General features: G+C 42.4%; 2 protein-coding genes across 2 annotated transcripts in view; one reads left to right on the top strand and one right to left on the bottom strand.

Annotated features, from left to right (window-relative positions):
* CHST7 (carbohydrate sulfotransferase 7) overlaps nucleotides 1-1,729 on the top strand; it is a 33,295-nt gene extending 31,566 nt beyond the window's left edge. The window contains exon 2 of the mRNA XM_060086591.1: nucleotides 1,110-1,729. The gene's annotated coding sequence lies outside the window, so the exon portion shown is untranslated. The remainder of the gene's footprint in view (nucleotides 1-1,109) is intronic.
* Nucleotides 735-22,989, bottom strand: part of SLC9A7 (solute carrier family 9 member A7) — a 149,465-nt gene continuing 127,210 nt past the window's right edge. Inside the window, exons 15-17 of the mRNA XM_060086593.1 lie at nucleotides 19,423-19,505; nucleotides 11,712-11,817; nucleotides 735-8,008 (exon numbers count right to left, since the gene is read on the bottom strand). Coding sequence (XP_059942576.1) covers nucleotides 7,787-8,008; nucleotides 11,712-11,817; nucleotides 19,423-19,505 — 411 coding nt within the window. The 3' untranslated portion in view covers nucleotides 735-7,786. The remainder of the gene's footprint in view (nucleotides 8,009-11,711; nucleotides 11,818-19,422; nucleotides 19,506-22,989) is intronic.

Below are 22,989 nucleotides of genomic sequence, written 5' to 3'. Positions count from 1 at the left end.
TTCTTCAGCATCCATCCTAGGATACTGAGGAGGCAAAAAGAAAACCCAGGCAACTCACACCTGTGTTGTTCCTCAACTCCCAAGGTCCCTAGTCAGTCCAGCTTGTTTTCCCTATCCTTCAGAGTCGTATCTTCATTTTATAAATATATTTGGGAATTTTAGTTACACTTTGTGGGAGGAATAAGGAGAAATGCATCTATTCTACCCTACCTGGAACCACAGTCAGCCTGTCTGGAAATTGGTTTTTATTAAACTAAATTCAACTGAATTGACATGCTGGCTCTTTCTTTATGTAAATAACCAGTACTAACAGAATGGTAAAGGTCATGAGACAGGCCTCAAGGCATTTATGAAATCAGTTCTTGCCTAATGCTTAATGTGAATCTTTATTGCATTTTTAATCACCTTGAAAGTGCTCCTTACCCAAACTCTGCTGCATCAGTAGTTCTATCAAGTTTCACTACATTAGAAAATGATGTCAAATTTGGCACATATCCGGGATCAGAGGAAGGATCACAAGAAAGCCAGAAACTGGTGGCAGAAGTAGCATGAACATCGTCAGTTCACCCTTTGCCGCTCCCATAGAGTGATGCAGCAATGTGTTTTAATGGAAGATGGAAAAAGCCCAGATCCCACAGAGGTAGGAAGCTGGGCTCATTGCTTATATACAGCCTCAGTTTTACAGAACAGCTGATCATTGTTGGCATGATTTATTTCACACATATGAACCAGTACACAAGTGAAAGGTGGATGGTTACATGGTCGGTGCCTAAAGGTACAGCTTCAGTCCCAGCCCTTACCCCACTCTACCCAGGTCTCAGAAAGTTCTCAACAGGTGCCCCACAGCAGCAGCTGCAGAAAGCACAGTCACACTAAGAGAGGTGCCCCCATCTTTTCCCTGTCTTTATCCTCACCAAACACCTCTTGGGTCACAAGCAGAAATGATAGATACTGATTCTGTATGGGTCTACAGCATTGGATAATGCAGCTTAGGGTAGGGAAGATGATAGGTTTCATATTTAAGAGGCCTTATATCGTCAAGGTTCAACAGGCTTTCCATGGAGTTCTGTGTTCTGAAGTTCAAACATCCTTTGTTCCTTCCCTTCCAGGTCAGTCACCACGAACCAGGGCACTCAGCACGTTGTCCCAGCATTGGGGAAGCCACGCTGTGGAGGCAGTCTATCACACTGTCAGAGACTGGGGCTTGACTTGGTACCAACTGCTGTGCTATTCTGCGGAGCAGGAATATCATGAGCTGTTCAATAATGACTGACACATTGGTTGAAATGAAGTTTCCAGTAAGGAAGTGACAGTGCAATGTGGATAATTATGGCAATAAAATAGGAAGAGCTTTAGTTCCCAGCCTGACCCTGCCTCTGCTGGAGCCATGTCAACAAGGCGTTCTCAGAACAAAGAAGAGATGTGATTTGGTACCATTTCCCATCAGCAGGTGTCTGGACAAAACATCAATGTGAAAAAGGTTCAAGTGCAGTCCTGTGTATCTTGATTAAATTACTTAATATTAAATAAAAGGTCTGGGTGGTATTTTTTAAAATCTGACTCATCCAGCTCTAATTCAAATAGCTCCCCTCACCCTGACCCTTGAATGGATTTTTATAAAGTAATTTCTCTCCCTGGGGTGGGAGAACCCTAATGAACTGAAAGAAATTTTTGCTTTTAAATTGTTCTATCTGATGTTTTTGTAAATTTATTATTAAATGACTCTGGAGGCACTGTTAATGACAAGATTTGTTTTTGCTTTGTTATGATGTAGTTCAATTGCATGGTTTAGGGAAAAGCTAGTCTACATACAAAAGAATACAAAGACTATGAAGGAAACTATAGCGAGCTCAATAATCTTAGCAACTAGCCAACACTCAAAGCCTCTTAAAGATGATTGCAGGCCGGGAGAAATCACAGGCAGAGACCAGGTTTAAAGTGTTTCTTTTAATCCTAAGGCACATTTTTAACATCTAAAAAAAATCTGTTGCTGTGATTTTTAGATCTAATTTTAAAACTAAAAATTTTCAAGCATCTAAATTAGGGGTCAGCAAAAAACTTTTCTGTAAAGACCCTGATAGTAAATAGCTCAGCCTTTATGAGCAGCTAGTTGTTCACTGCGGTTACAACTCCTCAGCTCTGCGTGAAAGCAGTCACAGACAATACGCAAATGAGTGAGTGGAGTGTGTGCCAATAAAACTTTATTTACAAAAACAAGCAGTAGGCTGGATTTGGTCCAGGGGCTGCCGTAATTTGTCAATCTCTGTTCTGAATGAAGTTGGAGAGGAATAGCTTCCACCCAGAACAGAACCTCTCTGTGAGGGAAAGAAATAGACTAAGAACAGGATCATACTGCATTCTTCTACTAACAGACAATACTTTTAGAAATACAAAGCAAGATGAGCTCACCCAGTTAATCTTTTTATTTTGAGTTTTGTTAAAAAAAAAAAAAAAGCTTTGAGAAAAATGTGTTAAATATCAGTAAAGGGCAAGAAAACATGTAGCTAGCTTTATAATATCAATCTAAACATATACACAAAGGCAAACATTAAGTAAAATGCTAGGGAAAGGGAGCACTTTGGGGGCCTAACTCCAGTTTTTCTTATTGCACATAAAGGTTGCTGATAACTCCAAGTCTTCACTTTTTCACAGTTAGACATACTTTAATATTATTTTATATAACATGTTTATATAACATCCTATGTTAATTTTATAAAGCCACCAGTTTGCTACTGTTGCATGGAAGTAAAGACAAAAATTTCCCCAATTACAGTATGTAAGCTCTCTATAAAAAAATTCCCCAGAAGGTCACATCAGCCCATATTAAATTCATCCTATTCTATTTAAAAAACTGCTTTTCAGCTATTAAATGAATCTTGGTGGCCTTCCCATTTAATCATTTTAATGGACATAGTAAAACTTCCTAAGTAAGAAGTACCAGATGTATTTTATGTAAAAAATAAAAAACCTAGGAGGTGACCCTACCATGAAGTCATACTTCGAATGAGTGATTTCAGTGACAAATTCCAAATCCATAGACTTAACACCCGCATGACTGAAAATCATCCCACTGCTTCTCCAAAGCCCACAGCTGGAATAATCACAACTAAAGTCAACCCCCAAATGTCCATGCAGCTAGATACTCACCCAGTAACACTGGGATCTTAACTTTTTTGAAGTGCTTTAGACAGCAGATGTAGAGTTCATGCTGTTTCCAAGTCCTTTTCCACCTGAGTTCCCCCAACACATACAGGCCCAGATAATTTTCCACTGGCCAAGAGTTGAGCTGACCATGACACGTGGCAGTTCTGTGAACCCATTTGAAAAGGTGGCCATCAGGATGAGAAGGTAACCTCTCCCTCTCCCGAGCACTCTCATGTCTGGTACACACCTTTACAAAGGGCAGCAGAACAGGCAGCCCTTCCTTCTCATCTTTTCCAAGGCTCATGTAGCAGAAAACTGGCTGCCTGTGTGCGCCATGTGGGCCATGGTTAGACTATACCCTGCTTACAAAAATAAAACTGACATCAAAAACTTTGGTTTTGCTCTTTACAATTTCTGCTAGCACTGGCTGACAAGATGGGCTTGTTAATTTATAAAAACTCTGCTTATGAAACTTGGAACTGGAAAAAAAAATGGTTTCTTTCTAGGTCTCGTTTTGAAAGGATTGTCAAAGAGCCTACTTGCTTTTCCTCGCCAGACACTAGCATTGGTTTCCAGAATATTTCGCTGTAGATTGTTCTTATTAGGTTTTAGAAAGAGGGAAGGTCTTTTGAGGTATCCACATGGTGAAAGCAGCATTCAGGTGGGTCGTTTCTAAACTCTAACTCTTGGCCACTAGATGCCCTCAATTTACTGTATCAGAACGCAGCAATTGACACTGGTGAGCCAGATTCTCACTTAAAAAAACAACAGAAGAGATCAGAATTCAATGATACCAGTCTACTGTATTTGACAGACTAGCTCCTACACTAATTCACCTACAGAAGCAACATCAAAAAGCAGGCACGAAACCTGTCAAGTGTCCCATTTCTGAAGTGGAATAAGGAGTCATATACTTACTGAATCAGAAAGCTGACTTTCCAGATGCTGTCAGTCCAGATTGCACTTTATAGCAGATGGGAAAATCAGCTTTCTGATCTACCTCTTAGAACTCGCAATGGATACCAAGGTAGGTTTCCAAGCAGATGATTTTCCCCTGATGAGTTGCTTGTTTGCCCTGCCAGCAACCTCCCCTGAGCGCATCAGCGGTGTTTCTACATTTAGCAATCATTTTGTTCACATTAAATAGCTGACATGATAACATTAACTTCCACTCTGGACATAGAAAGGGAGAGCTATGATGGGGGGTGGGAGGTGTGTGTGTGAAACAGACTTCTGTTTTGGAAAGAACCATTACTTCTTTGCCCGAGACTGAAATGTTCGCGGATAGCTGAGATAACATTTTTTCAGGTTTTCTAAAGAGATTTTGTCAACCGAACCATGAAGGTCATTTTCAGGTCTAGAGAGCATGGCGTAAAGAGCGCCTTGCTGTTTGCTTGATGAAACATTTGATGTCACAGTGTGATTTTGGGCTGCAGGGCATCAATGCTTTGTCTGGTCACTCTGAGTCCTGATGGTCAGAGTCCACTTAATCACATACGCCCTTCCTATACCTGTTTCCTAGGAAGAAATAGCAAATTTCTTTAAATTCCAAATTTCCTTCTTTAGTTCAGTTCTCCTTGTAGTCCCCAAAAAGAGTATGAAAAGGAATTGCAGGCGTTTTTGTCTTTCCTGTGTCGGTGCTATACAAAAGTTTGCAACTCCTTAATTACCTGCTACTGGCACCACCTCCACGTGAGAGCAAAGTGATCACAACTTTCCACTTAATACGGGGCCTCTGCTCAGGCAATAAATGGGCCCATCCTTATCCTGAGGAGTCCAGCGTGGATGCAGGCATGGGGACAAGCGAAGTGTGAAGAGAAAGAAAGTTCACTTAACTGCAATGGGGACTATTAATATAATCTCAGGTTAAACTGCAAAGATACCATCTCAGAAACCTTCACATTTGATTAGTCTGCAGCTCAGTTAAGACAAAACCCCTTTTTTCCCACAGATGGGGGCAAAGATGACAGGTTTTTAATCCCCCCTGGCAAACATACACTCAAGTCGCCCATCTCTCCTTCTCACGCTCTAAGGTTTTCAAAAGTGACCTTTTAGGTTGCACTTTAAGGGTACATTCTTGACTTCTGCAAAGATTAGCATGAAACTCTCACAGCTGCCCAGTCTGTATTACCGATCAACAACTGTTTGTTCCACATGACTAACAACTAAAACAAAACGTTCATTGCTAGGCCATTCTTTAAGGTTCCAAATAGGGTCCACTACAAGTTCTAGACTAGAGGCTCTCAACCCTAGCTGTGCATTAGAATCCTTGAGGATCTAGAACAAAGCATGCCAGCCAGACCCCACCCCAAACCTACTGAATCTGAATCTCTGAGGGTAGGGCCCTGGCATCAGTCGTTTTAAAAACTGGCCAGGTAATCCTAATGTGCAGCCAGGGTTGAGAACCTGTGCTCTAGAGCATTCGACTACTGAACTGTCACCCCCCCAACCCAGAACAAACATGTTTATAAGATGACTTGGGATTACTCTCTCAGGGGAACTTTCTTCAGCTGGATGCACCATTACTTAGCAGGTTCGATCTGATTTCTGCCAGACTGGCAACAGACACTCAGCCTTGAGTGAGGTAATTTCAGGCCTACTTTTTTGCCACTCAGCACAGGCATGAGGTTTCTGAGAGGTGGAAGCATGTTGATGAGTGGACTCACTTCCCATGACCCCTGGTAAGGTCAGGATTAATCTCCACATCTTGCAAACCAAAATTAGGACGACAGGTCAGTGACTTACTCTGATCCACTGAATAAAAAATCCAACCACATAATTACAAACCTAGCTAACTTGTAGCCTTAGCAGATCTCCATTTACTTATATTTAAGTAGGTTAGAATAAAATGTTTGCAGTGAAGAGGACAAAGCCCATGGATGACCATAAAATCAAAATGGACTTTAGTGTAGATATGAAGGAAAGAGGGGAATAAAAATGATTCAATTATATTATATTGAACCATATGAAATTGCCCTATTTTTTTAAATGGTTGAATGTCAGCAATTTCATATGGCTTAACCTAATAATAAAATTTTCCTGGTTTGCACAAATTATCAATTCAAAAACAAAGTATCAAGTAATGTCTTATTTAAAAATTAACCATTAAAAATGCGAGTCAAGAAGATTAAATGACTGACTTCATTATGGGTGTCCTAGACTGAACTGGGCCACTATTTTGTCTGCCATAATAAGAAAAATGCCCACATTTTATGAAAGCATTTTTTAGAAATTGGGTTTTCAAATATACTAGCACTGAAGCATAGAGACAGGGGGAGAATCTCAAACTTGGTTTCCAAGAGTTCTCTCAGTATTTCACCTACTGCAGGTGCGGGCAGGTGGAAGAGCTCATCCACAAAGAACCCAATCTAAAACCCTAAATTTTAAACCACACTTACACATTAAGCTGGTGCAAGGCTCCCCAGATACCAAGAAAATGGCCCTTCTCTACATGGCATTCAATGTCAAGACATCTGGATTCTTAATCTGTCTATGGTAGACAGAACCTTCCATCAAGTTGAATAATGCTGAACTTTTCATTGACTTGCCTCTGATTCCCCATGTGGCCACTGAACTCTCATGTATTTATTAGCTCAAAGTCTGGAATTCTACTCAGTCGTAAGAATACTATTTTGTATTTTCTTTGCAGTTAGTTTTGTTTGCAGTGAGATTTCTTCCCTCCGAATACTAGCTTGTTCCCTCTTAGGCTTCTTACTGCCTTCTCTTCCCTAGATAAAATTGCACCCCACAAGTTGTGGTGTTATTTCTAAACCCACAATAGAATCCAGTCCTATTAATCATTTTCCAGGCAGTCAGCTCATATGGGAGCCTTCAAGAACTGACTGATTTTTGCCATGATATCACCATCAGTTTCTAAACAGTTTCTCCTGTCCTCAGATTAATTAAAAACAACAGTATAACACTATTTTGCCTTTGGTTTCAAACATTTCAGTAACTTCTTCTTTATGGAGATTTCCAGAGAAGGAATTGGAATTCGTTCCCCCATGTTGAAATGTTCATGGACATATTTTCCAATCTTCAGTCTAGAGGAAACACAGGTAGCCAAAAAGGGCAGGAATCCTGATAGGAGGGTGCAGTCACGCAGCCTCGCTGCTGGAGCCTCCACTCAAACTGCTTTTTCATGTTTTCTGGCCCGTTTAACACCAGCTTCTCACAATCCTTGGAGGTCCAGTCTCAAATGCCTTCCTTCACGGTCTTTTTCTAGCCTGTTCCCCCCTTGCTATTCCTACAACCAGCTAGACCTGCATCGCTATGTCTGGATATGAAGCCTCTCCTGGGAAGAACCCCCAGGAGTTCTTCAACCTGCCACACCTTGTTCAGATCTGCAGGTGAATGAATGAAGAGAGCATTAAAGCATGCTATTAGTTAGTTTGTTTGTTTAACTCTGAACAGTGCACTACTATGTGAACAAAGTGGGAATAGGTCTGCATTTGTCTTGATTTAGAGACACTTTAGCCCCACCAGCTGCATCTTGGGTTAAATTTTAAATGTGGAGATATCTTCAGACCCCAATAAAATAGAAGTGTTTAGTTCCATTCAGTCAAGGCCCCACGTCAAGCTCGCAGCCATCCTCACCCCGCCAGTGGGCCTACCCCGTCAACTCAGGGCTCGGGGCGGGGAGTCACGCATTATCCTCCAGGGGAAACACCAGGCGGGTGCCCCGGCTGGAAACCTTCTGCTCTCCCATTCCCAGGTCTCGTTCCAGCACCTCTTCGGCACTTGTGGGGGCTGCGTGGGAGCCTGAGGAGCCGTTCGCAGTCACTGTGCTGTCCCCATAGGTCAAGGTGAGGTCGCCCTCGGTCAGGATGAAATCAGAGTCTTCCTCTCTCAGCGGCTCTTGGTTCTGAAATGTGCAACAAACACCATGAACATCAACAAATGGAAGACCACTATTTTCCCGGGCTGAAGCCAACCCCAACCTCAGCTCCTCCTCTGAAAAGAGGGATCATAAAACTTGCCTGCCTTGACCTCTAGCATGATAACTGGATGTAAACTGTAGAGTGCTAGTCAATGTAAGGCTGTTGCTGAACCAGCACTTCAAACACCAGAAAGCAGTTCTGATTTTAAATGCCTGACAGCTTGGGAACAAAAAGTGACAAAAGGGAAGAAAGGGAGATCAGCTCCAATTTTCGGCTTCCCAACCCACAAAGGTAGGAAGGAGTAAGGTCCCTGGGCAAACCTACAAATAGGTTTCAAGTCCTCTCTTCTTTGGGAAGGTTTTCCGGGGGTGGAGGCAGCCTCCTGCCCTGTACAAACCACCCTAAACCCACCTGGTTTACAGTTGAACTACTCTTTGTCCTAGTCAGCAATTCAGGGAAGAGGATAAGCCATAATTAGGATTTCCTTCCTGTCCCCACAGAAACACCCTGATGGGAAGGAAGCCCTCAGGTGGATGAAGTGAGGGACAGAGAGGGAGGGGACGTTTTCTCGAGCACCTATTATACGCCTGCCAGGAACATCACAGAAGCTCTCATTTGATCCTCACCCCTTCCCTATGAAGGGCACAAACACTCGGGTCACAGAGAAGAAAACCTGAGAGAACCCATGGAATTTGCCTGTGGCTGTCCAGCTGCTTGGAAGCAGAGTTAGGATTTATGCTGTCCCTAGACTGGTTCTACTCACATAAAAGATGTGAAAAATCACCCCGTCGGGAAGAGGACTGGTGGGGCATCTCATGCTAGGCTGCGGTGGTAGCAGAACAGACAAGGCTGAGCAAAGCAGGCTAAGTGGCAGCCACTTGAAACTACGAGACTACGGGGAGAGTGTCAGGAAGCAGCATGAAGTCAGGCACAACCTTTCACCCTCTGATGGTTTAACAAGCAAAGCAAGGGGTGGTACACTCCCCGCGCCCCCGCTGCACAGCCGTCAAACACGGGGAGCTTCTTCCTTGAATGGCAAACATATGCTTCCAAGCTGCTCCACGTAAACGGTTCTTTCTCTCCTATTTCCCATCTACCTTCAAAGTGCATTTGCGGTCCTTCAGCCTCTACACGACAGGGTCTCCTTGGTGTGGGATGCTGAGCATGCCTCCCTGAGAGCCACGTGGCCCCCACTCAGTCTCGCTGCCCGAGGCTGAGGTAGATTCTCCCGTGTCCGGGCCGGGGATCCCCATCTACGTGAGAAACCACCGAACAGCAGTGATCTCCTCCTCTTCCTGGCGCCCTTGCTTGAGCTGCTGACCTCTTAGGAGGTGCTAGATGAACGCCTGTTAAATGCACCGACCCAGGGAGGACCCGTGGGTTCTGGCCCATCTCTGGGCACGTAAGGGTGACAAGCACATGCTTGTTTTCTGCATTGTTTCTCAGTGACGTCGGCTTCTCCACTCTCCACAGTGTGGCTCCACTTAACCAGGGCTCCGACTTTTTTAACAGGCAAGCACACAAGTCCTCTTGATTGCTGCCTCCAACCCTCACCGGAATGAGGCAGGGAGCAAATGTACAGTTCAATGAACACCCTCGACTCGGGCAGAGCATAATTCTAAAGCTCACTCCAAACTCCCCAATTTCCTCCTCCCCATTAGTAGTTCTGAAAGTCCTGAAACTCCATCTGTTCCATGATGGTTTTCTTAACGACAGATGACATCATGTTCCCTGTCTTAGCACGTTCCATTTCTCCCATTCATACATGTGCTAAGTAATGTTTTTGTTCATCTCTGTCAAAATCTCTCTCCCAGGGCTCCTTAGCTCCCAATGTTCAGAAGACTCTCCTGGCACGTATTTTGCTGATTCGAGGTTAGGAGCCACACGGGGACAGAGAGGAATACAGAACAACTGCATGTGCAGGGAATTCTGCAAATGGAGCCAAGCCCCTCCCTCCCCAGCAGCACAGAGGAACCCCCAGATGGAAGCTCCGGTGTGGCCCACTCTGACCCCACGCAGTGGGAAGCAGGGCCAAAATTGTCCCATTCCATGATGAAACTCACAAGTCCAGACAAATAGTACCCCAGGTAAGGTCACTCAGAAACAAGGACGTAGTAAAACCCAGTGGAGAGGGATTTCCAGATGGAAGCTTAAGGAATGTTCTATGCTGACGACAAAACCATCCCACACCCTCGAATTCCAGATGACAGGATTGACAAAAGTTTTGTTCAGCTGAAGGTTTGTGTAATTACATAACTAGCTGTCCAGTGAGGGCTGCTATGGAAATGGAGTGAAATAACCCTGCAAACACCTGCAAGCAAGAGTGTCGTGGGAATGTGTGCATTTAAATATCCACACATCATTTTCATTAAGTGGAAGAACACTGTTTTCCAGGCGGTTCTCAAACCTAAATTTCGTTTAGAGTTAGTGGAAATGAGGAATAACGAACATCTTTCATATCTCCCAAAGAATCTTGGTGAAGTATAAAACGCCCTACAGGTGATGGAGGGGCCACCCAAAAGTGTGTCAAACAGCCCAGAGAATGGCTCATCTGATGCCCTCACCCGGCACTAGACTCCACATGGAGCCCCATCCATTCTCTCACCTCTGGCTTCCTCAGTTAAACTTCCAAAGACTCTCTGCTCTCAGTCTCTCAGTAGCAGGCCTCTCCGTGTCTGGAGGTGGCTGGGACCCCAGTCAGGACCCCAGCCCAAGGCAATAGCAGCAGAATGGAGGGTGGTTCTTGCCTGTAGCCCAAGTCACTGCATCTTGGGTTGGCTGTGGGAGTCCACAGCCAAAACATTACCCCAGGAAGCAAACCTTGGGCAGGCTCTGGAAGCGGTGAGGGGAGCACTTTCAATTTAAGTCCCTGGAAGTATATTGAGTTTATGCTGAGTTCAAAGTAGGCCAAATACCCCTAACTGATGTGTGAGGAATAGTTGGTAAGCTTCCGATTAGGTAAGGTTTTTATAAAGTTTTCATAGTGGGTTAGTTACTTTACTATTACAGAGACATGAAAGGTGACCCTTGTAAAACCTAAGTAAGAAGGAAGGCTTTAGAAACTGGTTAAAAGAGACTAGAGCTAGAAGGCAAAGAAACACGTAAGCCCAGTGAAACAAAATCAAACAGTGTAATCAATTGGAGCTTCTTTAGTGGGAGAAGTGAGGATGCCGAGTCACTACCCTTTGTTTCTGATGATAAAACACATCCAAATGGCCCACACTGTCACTTTACACAGAGGTCCAAACTGAGCAAACTATTCAGCATTCAAAAAAAGACAGAGCTATTAAATAAAATGGGATGGGAAATTATAAAAGTAACTTTTTAATCTATTGGTCTGTATCCTTCCAACATAAAAGGAAAGGTAATTAGCATTATTACCTAGGCTCATATTCCACTAAAAACTCACCATAAGCATTAAAAATCACTTTACAAAACCGGGAGCAGTTCTAAGGAAATGGTGTTCTTGGCATCTGACCCATTTTTTGTAATTTAAAAACAGTTTATCAGAGGTGGCACGGGAATTCCATTTGTATATGGGGAGGGGCTGGGGAGGCTGGAAGCCTCAACTATCTTTAAGAGAAGGAGACATTGATGCTGTTCTCTGTCACGTTTGGTGGAAATTCAAAGCAAAGGCCATAGCAGAACTGCAGTGTTACCATGGCAACCCGGCCATGCTGTACTTACCTCGTACACCTGGGGACTGGTCAGACACCGAGCGAGCAAGCCACACCAGGCTGGGAGAGTGGTGGTTAATGGGGGGCCACTGTGTGTGAGGATGGGCTTCAAGTAACTTTAAAAAGAGAATTAAGGAAAAGTGCCTGCAAAGAAAACACAGACCCAACAAAATGTGTTTAGAAATCCCAAAGAGTAAATCATCTGGCATTCTACCCCACAAAAGCCTCTTTTCCCCCATTTTACCAGTACAATACAGAAAGTACCTGTAGTCTGCAACAGTCTGAATCCAAGATTAAACTATGCCCCATCAGCCTTAAATGTTAACTGTTAACTTTCAGGTTTGCGGTTCCTCATTTTCAGTTACAAAGAATATCTGATTAATTAGAACATCCTTCTGCCTTCTTTGTTATGCTGAATGAAAATTCTGGTTTTGATCAGCCTTCCAGCTTTTGACACACAACCAGCTCATGTTTTGGAAACAGGAAATCGTGTAGCTGGAGTGGAGATGTTACAGCCCCTGGGTCCCCTCTCCCCAGAGGTCACATGGTGGAAATGTTCGAGGTGGACAGGACCTGAGAGGACTCGGCAAAAGGCAAAATGGTTTCACGAAGGTCACTCAGACCTCAACCTCCCACCTTCCCATACAGGACTATTCTACCCTCTACCCGCTGCCTCTCTCCCAGACTCTCCAACACAGTTTCTCCACCTCGACACTAGTGGCATTGTGGGCCAGATCACCCTTTGTCGTAGGGGGCTGTCCTGCGTTGTAGGATGTCTAGCAGCATCTCTGGCCTCTACCCACTAGAGCACCCCCAACCCTTCCCTCAGGTGTGACAACAAAAATGTCTCCTGACATGGCTCAGTGTCCCCTGAGAAGCAAACCTGCCCTCAATTGAGCCCCCTGTTCTAACATGAAGGTCAACTGTTCTGTGGAGACCGGCTCAGGGTTTGCCAATCTACGGATATTTGTGCTGGCAAATGTGCAGCCCTGTGTCACATTACAATGGAGCTGGGATCATTTCTGATACCCAGAGCCGAAGCAATGTGGAAAAGGTGGAGACCTACAGGGCCAACTCAAATGCAGGAATGGCCAAGAGACTTTAAAGGCAGGTGAGAAGGAGTCACAGCTGTCTGTACCCAAGCAGATGACTGCTCCTAGCACCATCACTTCCTGTCTTCATTCAGAGCAGCACGAGAGAGAAAAGGCTTCTCTACAGGAGGAGATGGAAGGGTGACCCCTGGGTAAAATTTTGACTGGGAATTACTCATCAAAGGAGGATGTGTGGGCTCTGCTGGGACTCTATAAGCAGAACAAGCCCCCTCTGACTGCTGTCCTCATTCCTAGAAACAGCCCCTACAGGCCTATCAGTTTTCTTGTGTCTTCAGCTCAGAAGCTGACAGCAGCTGGATTTGCAGAATGACTAATACAAAAGAGTTCCAGGGAACCCAGAGGTTACCTTTCAGTTCCCTGTCTTGGGCAGTTCAAAGACAAGCTCGCTCTTCCCAAATACAGAAGGCCCTCTAACAACTTCTTTAAAAGAGAAAAAATATTTACAGATAGATTTTAAATATTCAGATTGTTGGAAGGGCAAAAATGAAATATCAAGCCTCCCTCCCACCCAGTCTTTCTGGTAATTTACCATTACAACTTTATAGAATACAGTTTTTTCCGCCTATTTCCTGATTTATAAACTGTAGTCAGCTTTTAGCTCCCTTTTATGAAGGATGGTAAATTTAATTCATTTACATTCCTGCCTCTTTTCAATTTTTTCCTTTCTAATTTTTATTTATAATTAATTTTATACTGTAGGTATATAACATTTGCATTCTGTAACTAATAAGCAAATATCTGCTTTATCTATGGATTGAGCCTAATGTTAAAGACCAATAAGCAGCACTTGTAAAAATGTAATTTATGAATATTATTCACTGTAACCAAGCAGAGTGGTTGGAATACTATTAAAGGAGATGTAATACAATGTCATTTAAACTCTGTTAGAAAAGAACATTTGAGTATCTTGCAAAAAAAAAGATCTTTTAATTTCTTTTTGATTGTGTTCACTTCTTCTGGGTTACAACAAATCACTGTCCCCTTAGTTGGATTTTGTTTTGTTTAATCCTTATGTTATTTTCCCCCCTTCTTATAGAGTCTGCACGGTGCTAAACTTTCCGAATTCTTGCATGTCTGAAAGCCACCCTCCTTTATTTTTGCTTTTTTTTTTTTTTTTTTTTTGCGGTACGCGGGCCTCTCACTGTTGTGGCTTCTCCCCCCGCGGAGCACAGGCTCCAGACGCACAGGCTCAGCAGCCATGGCTCACGGGCCCAGCCGCTCTGCGGCACGTGGGATCTTCCTGGACCGGGGCACGAACCCACGTCCCCTGCATCGGCAGGCGGGCTCTCAACCAGTGCGCCACCAGGGAAGCCCTTTGCTCATTTTTGATTAACAGTTTGGGTATAGAATTCTAAGCTCAGAAAAATTTTTTTCATCCTAGGACTTTCATTTTGTTGATGGTTTCCTTTGATTTGCAGAAATTTTTTAGTTTGATGTAAAAAATTTTACACGTGTTTATTTTTGCTTTTGTTGCCTGCGCTTTTGGTGTCAAACTCAACAACAACAACAAATCAGTGCCAAGACCAATGTCAAGGAGCTTTTCCCCTTTGTTTTCATCTCGGAGTTTTATGGTTTCAGGTCTTACATTTAAGTTTTTAATCCATTTTGAGTTGATTTTTATGAGTGGTATAAGAATGAGGTCCAGTTTCATTCTTTTGCATGTGGCTGTCCAGTTTTCCTAGCACCATTTATTAAAGAGACTGCCCTTTCCCCACTGTGTTTCCTTGGCATGTTGGTCTTGACTCTATATGCAAGGGTTTATTTCTGGACTTCTTATTCTGTTCCTTTGATCTGTGTGTCTGTTTTTATGCCAGTGCCATACTTTTTTGATTACTGTAACTTTGTAATATAATTTGAAATCAGGAAGTGTGATGCCTCCACCTCTGTTCTTTTCCCTCAAGATGGCTTTAGCTACTTAGGTTCTTTCGTGGTTCCATACAAATTTTAGGATGGTTTTTCTTTTTCTGTGAAAAATACCATCAGAGTTTTGATAGAGAGTATACTGAACCTGTAGGTCGCTTTGGGCAGTGTGGACATTTTAACAATATTAATTCTTCCAATCCATGAACACAGGTATTTTTCCGTTTACTTGTGTCTTCTTCAATTTCTTTTGTCAATGTTCTTTAATTTTCAGTATATAAATCTTCACTCCTTGGTTAAATTTATTCCTAAGTATTTTATTGTTTCTGATGCTACTGTAATGGAATTGTTTTCTTAATTTCTTTTTTGGATAGTTCATTGTTAGTATATAGAAATGCAACTGATTTTTGTATGCTGATATTATCTCCTGTAACTTTAGTGATTTAGTTTAAAAGCTTCAAACAATTTCCTGGTAGAATCTTTAGGGTTTTCTATATGTGAGATCATGTCATCTGCAGAGACAATTTTACTTCTACTTTTCTGATTTGTATGCCTTTTATTTCTTTTTCTTGCCTAACTGCTCTGGTTAGGACTTCCAGTACTGTGTTGAATAGACGTGGCAACAGTGCACAACCTTGCCTTGCTCCAGATCTGACAGGAAAAGCTTTCAGCTTTTCACCATTGAGTATCACATTAGCTGTGGGTTTGTCATATGTGGCCTTTATTATGTTGAGTTACATTCCATCTATACCTAATTTGTTGAGAGTTTTTATCATAAAAGAATGCTGGATTTTGTCAAATGTTTTTTTCTGCATCTATTGAGATGATCACATGATTTTTATTTTGTTAATGTGGTGTTCACATTGATTATGTGGCATCCCCCAGGGATAAATCCCACTTGATTATGATGTCTGATCCTTTTAATGTGCTATAGAATTCAGTTTTTTAGTATTTTGTTGAAGATTTTTACGTCTATGTTCACCAGGGATACTGGCCTGTAATTTTCTTTTCTTGTAGTGTCCTTGGTGGGCTTTAATATCAGGGCCATGCTGTCCTCAAAAAATGAATTTGGGAGTATTCCCCCATCTTCAATTTTTTGGAAGAGTTTGAGAAGAGTTAATTCTTTTTTTCTTTTTTCTTTTTTTTTTTTTTTGGCTGCACCGCATGGCTTGTGGGATCTTAGTTCCCCCACCAGGGATTGAACCTGGGCTCTCGGCAGTGAGAGCCTGGAGTCCTAACCACTGGACCTCCAGGGAATTCCTGGATTAATTCTTCTTTAAATGGTTGGTAGAATTCACCAGTGAAGCCATATAGTCCTGGGCTTTTCTTTGCTGTGAGGTTTTAAATTACTGATTCAATGTCCTTACTTGTATTGGTCTGTTCAGATTTTCTATGTCTTCATGATCCAGTCTTGGTAAGTTGCATGTTTCCAGGAGTTTATCCATTTCTTTTAGGTAATACGATTTTTGGTGAATAATTGTTCACAGTAGTCTCTTATGAGCCTATATATTTCTGTGGTATTAGTTATAATGTCTCCTCTTTCATTTGATGTTATTTACTTGAGTCTTCTTCTTAGTCTAACTAAATGCTTATCAATTTTGTTCATCTTTTCAAAAAACCAACTTTTAGTTTCGTTGATCTTTTCTATTGTTTTCTGAGTCTCTATTTTATTTACTTCTGCTCTGGCCTTTGTTATTTCCTTCCTTCTACTAATTTTGGGCTTTGTTTGTTCTTCTTTTTCTAGTTCCTTGAAGAGTAAAGTTAGGTTGTTTCAGATCTTCCTTTTTTCTTAATGTATCACTTAATGTATCACTTATCACTATGAGTCAAAACTGCTTTTGTTGCATCCCATAAGTTTTCCTGTGTTGTGTTTCCATTTTCATTAGTCTCAAGATAATTTTTAAATTTCTCTTCTGATTTCTCCATTGACCCATTGATTGTTTAGGAGTGTGTTGTTTAATGTCCACATATTTTTGAACTTTCCAGTTTTTCTCCTGCTACTGATTTCTAGTTTCATACTATTGTGGTCGGAAAAGATACTTGGTATGATTTCAATTTTCATAAGTTTGCTAAGACTTGTTTTGTGACCCAACATATGATCTATCCTGGAGAATGTTCCATGTGCACTTGAGGAGAATGTATATTCTGTTGTTGGATGGAATGTTCTGTATATGCCTAAATGTCATTTAGTCTAAAATGTAGTTCAAGCCCAATGTTTCCTTATTCATTTACTGTCCAAATGATCTATCACTTTAGCTTTTCATCACTCTCCTGTGAACTCTCTCCAATTTTCTCTACATTCTTTCCAAGCCCAGTGAGTAACATGCATTCTGAATTACAATGTAGACAAAGTTCATATGACTTAAAAAAAATCCCTGGGGGTTCTATTTTAGTTAATAGCAAACAAGGTAATTTGAGCCATCTTTTCCACTGAGGCTAACTAGAAAAGCTGGGAAAATAAAACACAACAAAATGTTCTGCTTAATGGCATCAGAAAGCTACCATGGCAGTGAAGAGGGCCAGAGTCTGGAAAAGGAAATCCAAGAGGTGAGCCCTGTACACAGTGAGCCACGATTTCCCTAAAAGCACCTGAGAAGCTAAGCAGAACATCTGGAAGACTCACAAAACAGAGTGAATCTGACAAAAACTGGAGTCCAGGGTCTTCTGAGGAAGTCTACATAAATACTCTAGACTCTAGGTTGGAACCCTAGAAGAAAGGGCACACAGAAAACAGATTAACCCTCACAGGAACTGAAGCCCAGATTCATATCACCTTTATTCCCGATTGGATTAAAGTGATCTGGAATTGCTAATTCCCCTAACCTTGCCACTGACCAGATGTAAGGTAAATCATCTCTGAAAGATGAAAGATGATAACCTCATCTAGAACATCTCAAATTATCTCTATACATTTTCATTGCTCATGTCTGTCACTTATTTAAAAAAAAAACAAACACAGATGTACAGAAGGTAAACAATAAAGCTCCTAGAAGATATCATAGGAAATTGGCTTTATGACTTTGGAGTTGACAAAGATTTCTAAAACAGAACACAAACAATAATAACCAGAACAGATAAGATCAAGAAATTGGATTGGACCTTTTGTTCATCAAAAGATTCTATCTAAAAGTGAAAAGGCAAGTCACAAGTAGAGAAGATATTTTTTATCACATATAACTAGCAAAATACTCATATCTAGAATACATAGGAACTCTTAAAATCGGTAATAAAAAGGCCAATGACCCAAGAGAAAAATGGGAAGAGACTTGAACAGACACTTCACAAAGGAACATACCAAAGGGTCAGTAAATATATGGTAAGGTGCTCAACCTCATTAGTCACTAGGTAAATGCAAATTAAAACCACAAAGGAGTATAATCTATAAAAATATTGAATCACTGTGTTGTACACCTGAAACTAATATGTAAATCAACTATACTTCCATTTAAAAAAACCACAATAAAATACCACTACAAATCCACTAGAAAGGCTAAAATTAACAAGACTGGCAATACCAACCATCAGTGAGGATGTGGAGCAAATGGAACTCTCATACACTAGAGGTAAGTGTGAAAAGTGGTACCACCATTTTATAAACCTGTTTGACACCATCTTCTAAAGTTGAACCTTTGCATGTCCTATGACTCAGCAATTTCACTGCTGGGTATAGTCCCAAGAAAAATGTACGTATACATGCACCAAAAGACATGTATAAGAATGTTCATAGCGGTATTTTTCATCGTAGCTCCAAATTAGAAATAATCTACATGTTCATCAATAGGATGATAAATAAATTATGATAGTCATATAATGAAATACTATACAGCAATGAAAATAGATGAACTAGAGCTACAACATGGATGAATCACACAAATAATGTCAAGCCAAACAAACCAGATACTAAAATATAAACACTCTATAATCATATTTATACAAAGTTCAGAAACAGGTAATATTATTAAGTGTTGCTGAAGTCAGGAGAGTGGCTACATTTGGGGAGGAGAAAGGGGCAGTAATTGGGTTATGGCATGAGGGGAACTGGTAATTTTGTGTTTCGTGACCTGTTTGGTATTGAGTGTACTTATTTTGCAATAACTCGCAGAGCAATTATGATTTATGTACTTTCCTATACATATTCTTTACGTCAATAAAAAAATTTTAAATACTTTCAAAGTCTCCAAAGACCATATATAAGCTACCTACCCATTTGACTGCTATGTCAACCTAAGAAGCCATGAAAGTGTAACTTTTTGGTTTTTAATTTTTCACCTGGGGCCAAGTGAATCTACTAGAACAGAGTCTGCCTTGCATGTGATCCATTTAAGGCCAGGATCAGACTTGGCCAGACTCAGTTCAGCCAATAGGAATCATCCTCTCCACATGGATTAACTGGCCAACCTCCACTTCCCTTCCTGACCACAGCATGGTTCAAGTGGAATTTTAACTAATTCACCTACACAGGCATATTTCCCTTGGACACAAAGCTCTGAAGAGCCACGTGAGTCTACCAGGCTGTGGACTGGCTACCCTAATGATGTGCAAACAAACATTCCTCTTGGCCAGAGAGATGCTTGTTATGACTGCCTGTGGTTGAATGATCATTGCATGTGTCCCAAGAGAGGACTGACTACACCTGTAGCAGCAAGCAGACATCTTTCCTTGCTCATCAGAAGTCATTCACTGACAACTCAACAAGAGGATTTCATCACTGATGTTTCACAAATACAGGGAATCCTCGTAAAAGGATACTTGTGGTCAAAGCTGTACCACAGCCTGAATAGCCATGCACTCTCCTGCTTTGTCCGGTTTCCTCTGGCAGTATCTGGACCATCCTAGGAACAAACAAGAAGAAAGATACTTAGTTGCAGAAAAGGGATTGAAATAGGGGGAAAAGCTTCCCTTTTAACCATAACCTTTAGAGATTTTGAGCTCAGAGTCAAACATCCTGTATCACCAAAATTTCAAAGATTTATCGGGAGGTAATATTTTAAAAGAAATCAAATAAATCCAAAAGGCAGACAAATCAATCCCCAAAGAAACAGGCTTGGTTATGTCTGAGGGTAGACCAACTCAATGTAGTATAAAATTTCTTTTGGCATTTTTACTGTAATTTTCCTCAGAGTGTTTTTTTTTTTTTTTTTTTTTTTTTTAGATGTGTGGGCCTCTCACTGTTGTGGCCTCTCCCACTGCGGAGCACAGGCTCCGGATGCGCAGGCCCAGCAGCCATGGCTCACGGGCCCAGCCGCTCCGCGGCATGTGGGATCCTCCCGGACCGGGGCATGAACCCGTGTCCCCTGCACCAGCAGGCGGACTCCCAACCACTGCGCCACCAGGGAAGCCCCTCAGAGTGTCTTTTAGCAGGTTAATTACCCTAAAGTAGTCTAGATCCTAACAGGCCAAAATTGATTTATAGAGAAGATTAAAGAAAGCGTCTGTAAAACCAACTTTCCAGGTCCCCCACAGCTGGCCTGGGGAAATCACACTTGGTTGAGTTTCCTGACAAACCAGCCAAGGACTCTTTGTGGTCCTCACCCAGGCACCTGCATTGTGTTCCAGGCAGTTAGTAACTTGCCCTCCCAGCTTTAGGAAGGGGGGTGGGGGTGGGCAGGGGAAAGGGAGCCAGAATCAGCATCTCTGTTATTTTCTCTGCCCTCAAGTAGTACGCTCCTTTACTACTCCTCTCATGCCTTTCCAACTCAAACATCCCCATCATTTCATTTTCAAAGTAACTGGCACAATCAAGCATTCATTTGTGGTTTAGGAAATCTGTTCTGTGCGAGTAGGATAAGCAGCACAATTGATATTAAAAAGTGGGCTGATGGCAGCAGTCTGAGGGCAGTGCTGGGGTTCTATATTGCTGGATGACAAGCTCTGAAAGTACAGGCTGCTTGTGAAGCGCAGCCATTTTTATCATCCTCCTCTTGAATGTTCTAGGGAGAGGCAGCTCTACAAGTAAGGGGCAATCAAGAATAACCAAATAGGACTTCCCTGGCGGCGCAGTGGTTGAGAGTCCGCCTGCCAATGCAGGGGACACGGGTTCGTGCCCCGGTCCGGGAAGATCCCACATGCCGCGGAGCGGCTGGGCCCGTGAGCCACGGCTGCTGAGCCTGCGCATCCGGAGCCTGTGCTCCGCAACGGGAGAGGCCACAACAGTGAGAGGCCGGCGTACCGCAAAAAAAAAAAAAAAAAAGAATAACCAGGGCTTCCCTGGTGGCGCAGTGGTTGAGAGTCCGCCTGCCGATGCAGGGGTCGCGGGTTCGTGCCCCGGTCCGGGAGGATCCCACGTGCCGCGGAGCGGCTGGGCCCATGAGCCATGGCCGCTGGGCCTGCGCATCCGGAGCCTGTGCTCCGCAACGGGAGAGGTCGCGGCAGTGAGAGGCCCGCATACCGCAAAAAAAAAAAAAAAAAGAATAACCAAATAAAAGTTGAGTCAACGATTACAAGTATGTAGTTCCAAATCTCCGTGGGTGTAAATTCTACCTGTAGTAGAGACGCCAAGAAGGAGTCAGAAATCTCTGAGAAGGTAAGTAAGATACAGACAAGCATAGGGAGGGAAGTTAGCAAGCACTATTTAAATTCCTAATATTTCCAACGGCAAAGATGACTTTTAAAAACAGAGTCCCCACGGTATCTGAGGAATGTTTAAGTGACATATATGCAAATGGCTTAGTTAAATGGGCCCTTCTGTGGATGAGGAAATAAAAAGGAGAGACCCCAGAGACCAACTTTATTTCACATTTTAATAAATCACATAGGGAAAAGGGGGCACAGAAATGTCTCTATTTGCAGAAAACAATCATTCCTTCAGGTAACTGATTGCTAGCCCAATGACAACTCTAGGGAGATTTCGAAATGCCACACGACTGAGTGGAAAGGTGGTAGATGACTTTTTTGAGAGATGACCACTTTACGAAAAAAATTAAATGCTTCTTTATAAAGTGATAGGCTCTAAGCTCTTGGTTCTAAGTGTCTGTAGAATCTTACTAAAGAAAAAACTAGCAAGATGATAAACATCTTCTGGAAGGATGCTATAAACCACTGGGCATAAGACAAGTTCCCCAAAGTCACTTTTGTCTGCTCTTCCACTAAAATGACAATAAAAATGGCAAACCCCTATTCTGTCATCCTAACCTCTGCATTATCAAATCACAGTGCATTCTCATCACCTGAAACACTTAAGTTCTTGTCATCTCACCTTAAGGAAGCTACAGGAGACTGACCTATATAAGCCCCAAGAGGGACAATGAAAATGAGTAAAGTAAGGGAAAGGCTTTTTTTTGAAGGCAAATTAAGAAAAGGTCTTCTCAGGCTACAAAGAGATATGCCTACAGTCCACAAATACGATAAAGCGACCTTAGAAATGTAAGACACTAAGAGCCAACCCTGAAAGGTTACAAATTCAGGGCAAATAAAAAGTGCAACTCTGTAACGGGGGTGTTAAACAACTTCTTATTCTAAGAGATGGGGCCAGAAGTATGATTATGTACAGGAAGAACTTGGATAAATCCACATATAGAGGCTTTGGGGAAATCGGGGAGGGTCTGTGGAACAGGACTGATTTTTTTAAGCTGACCCAGAAGACAACCAACAACTGCTTCCTAGCATGATTTGGGTGGCTACCATTCACAAGCCAGCCAGCCCTTCCTGCGGGTTCAAAGCAGGGGTCGGTGTGGGTGCAGGTGATCCTACAGTAGGTGGGTCGCCTGCCTGGGCTGCCCAGAGAAAAAGCGGGGACTTGGCTCTCTCACCATGCCCTCCTCAAAACCTCCATCCCCACCAGGACGGTTCACACCCCACCATGTCTTTAGTTCAGCCTGCTTCTAGAATCCAGAACACCCTTGCATACTCTCACCTTCTTCCACCCACAACACCTACCTGGCTGATCCCTATTCATCTTTCAAGGCTGTGCACAAGGTTGGCATCTCTGAGAAATGTTTCAAAGGCAATGGAGTGCTCCAAGAGGCATAGGTGTAACCATCACAGGCTTTCTCAACAGACTACCTGGGTCCAAGTCCTAGCTCTACTCCTGACTGTGCCTTTGCCCTGCTGTGTGACTCTGGACAAGTTTAAATTGAGACATAATCGACATAGAACATTGCATATGTTTAAGGTGTACACCAGTGTTGGTTTGATATGTTTATATATTGCAGTTTGATTACCACCGTAGGTTAGCTAATGCCTCTATCCTGTCACATAATTACCATTTCTATTTTGTGGTGAGCACAATTAAGATCTAGTCTCTTAGCAACTTTATAATATAGTATTGTCGACTACATTCACTATGCTGTACATTAGCTCTCCAGAACTTGTTTATCT

The sequence above is a fragment of the Mesoplodon densirostris genome, chromosome X, assembly GCF_025265405.1.
Source record: "Mesoplodon densirostris isolate mMesDen1 chromosome X, mMesDen1 primary haplotype, whole genome shotgun sequence".
Taxonomy (NCBI): domain Eukaryota; kingdom Metazoa; phylum Chordata; class Mammalia; order Artiodactyla; family Ziphiidae; genus Mesoplodon; species Mesoplodon densirostris.
Note: the sequence above shows the minus strand (reverse complement) of the source record. Positions and strands in the feature narration are given on the sequence as shown.